The sequence below is a fragment of the Myotis davidii genome, unplaced genomic scaffold (genome assembly GCF_000327345.1).
Source record: "Myotis davidii unplaced genomic scaffold, ASM32734v1 scaffold944, whole genome shotgun sequence".
In the NCBI taxonomy this organism is placed as follows: Eukaryota; Metazoa; Chordata; class Mammalia; order Chiroptera; family Vespertilionidae; genus Myotis; species Myotis davidii.
The window spans coordinates 1,156,541-1,159,278 of NW_006296283.1; the positions used below are offsets into that span (position 1 = coordinate 1,156,541).

The following is a 2,738-nucleotide window of genomic DNA, read 5'->3' on the forward strand; positions in this document are numbered from 1 at the left end:
ACCCCTGCTTTCTTCAGATGAATAGCTCTGAGCTGGGAGTAACACCTATAAGAAGAAGACTTTGATACAAGATGTCTGGGCTTCTTACAAACAAAAGAGGATGGAAGACAAGGAGCCAGAAACCACAGCCACTGTCTAAATCTCATTCCAAAAGAAAAAAGTAGAACACAATGGGATGGCCAGGGTGAAAAGCCACCCTGTAGAGCAGATGGGCTACAGGGTTCTAAGTGATCCATCAGTGTCCAGGCTTGAACTCTCCTTAAAAATGATGGTTAAGGAGCCCTGGCAGAATTTCTCAGTGGTTAGAGCACCAGCCCAGGAACCAAAGGGTCCCCATGGAGGGCATACATGTGCCTCAGTTGCAGGTTCAATCCCCAGCCCCAGTTGGCCGGCGGGGGGGAGGGGGGGACGGGCAACCAATCGATGTATCTCTCTCACACCAGTGTTGTTGTTTTTCTCTCTCCTCCTTCTCCTCCTACCTCCCTTCCACTCTCTCTAAAAATCAATGGAAAAAAATATCTCAAGTGAGGTTTGTTTTTTTTTAATGGTGGTTAAGGAAACAGAAAGCCAATTCTGGAAAAGGAAGCTGGGAACATTTTTCTGAAGAAGAGTCAGTTTGGAAAAGGAAACAAGGAATAAGGAAACCCAGTCGGAGTTAAGATTCAACTAGAAGGGAAACCAAACAGACCCAAGAATTGATAGCTGAGGATGAGACAGCCAACAGGAGATACAGTATGAGATTCTGATGATGGCAACTGCTTCTGGCCTGAGGAGAAAGCACATTTGAGGCAAAAGTATGTGCTGGCAGAGGGGGAGGAAGAAGGGAGGTCACTGATTTCAGGGTCATGAAATAACTGCCTTCCTCTGTTTTTAACTGTGCAGAGGATCCCACTGGCCATCACATTAATAAAACTGAGAAGAGGTGTCCTGTCCCAGGGAGAAAAGAAGGAAGATCCCTCCCAGAGCCTCCCACCTGCACTCACTCCAGCTGGGCTCATGCAATTGGCACTATGAAGGGTATGGGAGGGTAGATTCACTGTCTATTAGAGGGGAAAACAAGGCTCAGGGGAGGGAAGAGCTGGCTATGGGAAGGCAGATGTGGGTCACCAGAAGGAAGCACTCTCCTCTTAGAGCTGTGGAACTGCCTTCCTCAAGATGTGTTGATGCCGAAACCGGTTTGGCTCAGTGGATAGAGCGTCGGCCTGCGGACTGAAGGGTCCCAGGTTCGATTCCGGTCAAGGGCATGTACCTGGGTTCTCGGCATAATCCCTGGCCCCAGTCAGGGCACGTGCGGGAGGCTCTCTGGCCTGGAAATAATCAAGAAGGGAGATCACATAACCCCAATAATCAGGCTGAAAGAAACCTTGGAGGTCATTGGGTCCAACTTCCTCCCTCTACCTGAGAAGCTGCCGTTTTTCCCTTGATTCCCCAACTAGTTAGTGACAAAACCAGAACTGGAACCTGTCTCCCAACTCACAACCAGAATTATTTCAGCTGCCATACAGTGAGAGGTTTCACCATAAACATTTCTACCCTGAACCAGACCAATTACTGAGCTAGTGATTTCTTCTTTTGGCTACAGAAGACAAAGCACCACACCCAACTCTGGGCAAAGAAGCTGACGCAAGGACCTGTCAGAGGATCTTCTCACCAGTAATTTCATCAGGCACTCCTTCAGTTCCTGAGAAGGGAAAGCGCAGTGATGGAGAAATGTGCTAGAACTCTGCACCTCTGCCCCTGTGCCTCGGAAGGGAACCTGGTGGATTCCAGAGTCTCTCCACTCCTTCCAGCTATTACGTTGACCTTTTACAATCCCTGACACTTTCAGAGTTTACCTGTTAGCTGCAGCAATAGGAAATTGAAAGTCCCCTCAGATAACCAAGTCTATTATAAAAGGAGATGCCATTTCCCCTCCATTGTCCTAGAAGGAAACTGAGGCACAGAAAAAGTAGCTTCGGGTAAGTTAAAAGGCATTAATTGAACTATCGTGCTGTCCATTGTTTCCTTGAGCAAGGTCTGAGGAGTTTGATAAACTGGGCAGAGTTCCCAAGGAGGGCTTCGTTTCAAATACCCAGCTGCAGGGATGGCCATGACTAGGGGAGGGGACGGCTCAATGAGAAGGTAGGAGAGCAGGAGGCAGAGGAAGGAGCTAGGAGGAGTGGCTTGGCATATGGGAAGGGGGAAGGCGAGGTAGGTCTAAGAGGCATTGTTAAAATAAAGAACCGCAGGGAACGCACCAGGAGGCGAAATGGAGAGAGCTCTAGAAAAGGCGGTGAGCAAAGTTTGGGCCGCGCAGATTAGAGTGCGCGGCCTTGGGGAGGACGGCCGAGGGCATCCCAGACACAAATCTACAGCCCGCGCGCGCACCGCCCGTGTCTCCTGGGGAACTGCAAGCCCGGCGCCGCTGGAAGCACCCTACGTCTCAGCCAGCATTTCCACCGGGCGGGCGGGGAGCCTCTCGTACCGTCGCCCTAGGATGGGAGAAGCAAGCAGCCTCGAGGATGCCCCGACCGTATGTAGCCCGGCGGCCAGGCCCGGGCTCGGCTCTCCCTCCCCGAGTAGGCAGCGGGGCGGCGCCGAACACCTGGAGGCGAAAACGAGTTCAAAACCGGGTCTGAGGATGAGGCGGGTCTCCTCAGGGCTGGAGCCAGCGGAACTACCCCTTCCCACCTCCGCGTCCACTCCCGCCCCCGCCCGATGCTACTTACTCCGGTTCAGGGGGTTCCCGCCGACTTGGG

General features: G+C 52.0%; 1 protein-coding gene across 1 annotated transcript in view; it reads right to left on the reverse strand.

The window, feature by feature from the left end:
• B4GALNT3 (beta-1,4-N-acetyl-galactosaminyl transferase 3) overlaps window positions 1-2,738 on the reverse strand; it is a 109,550-nt gene that overhangs the window by 98,204 nt on the left and 8,608 nt on the right. Inside the window, exon 2 of the mRNA XM_006771317.2 lies at window positions 2,709-2,732. Within this exon, the coding sequence (XP_006771380.1) occupies window positions 2,709-2,732 (24 nt within the window). The remainder of the gene's footprint in view (window positions 1-2,708; window positions 2,733-2,738) is intronic.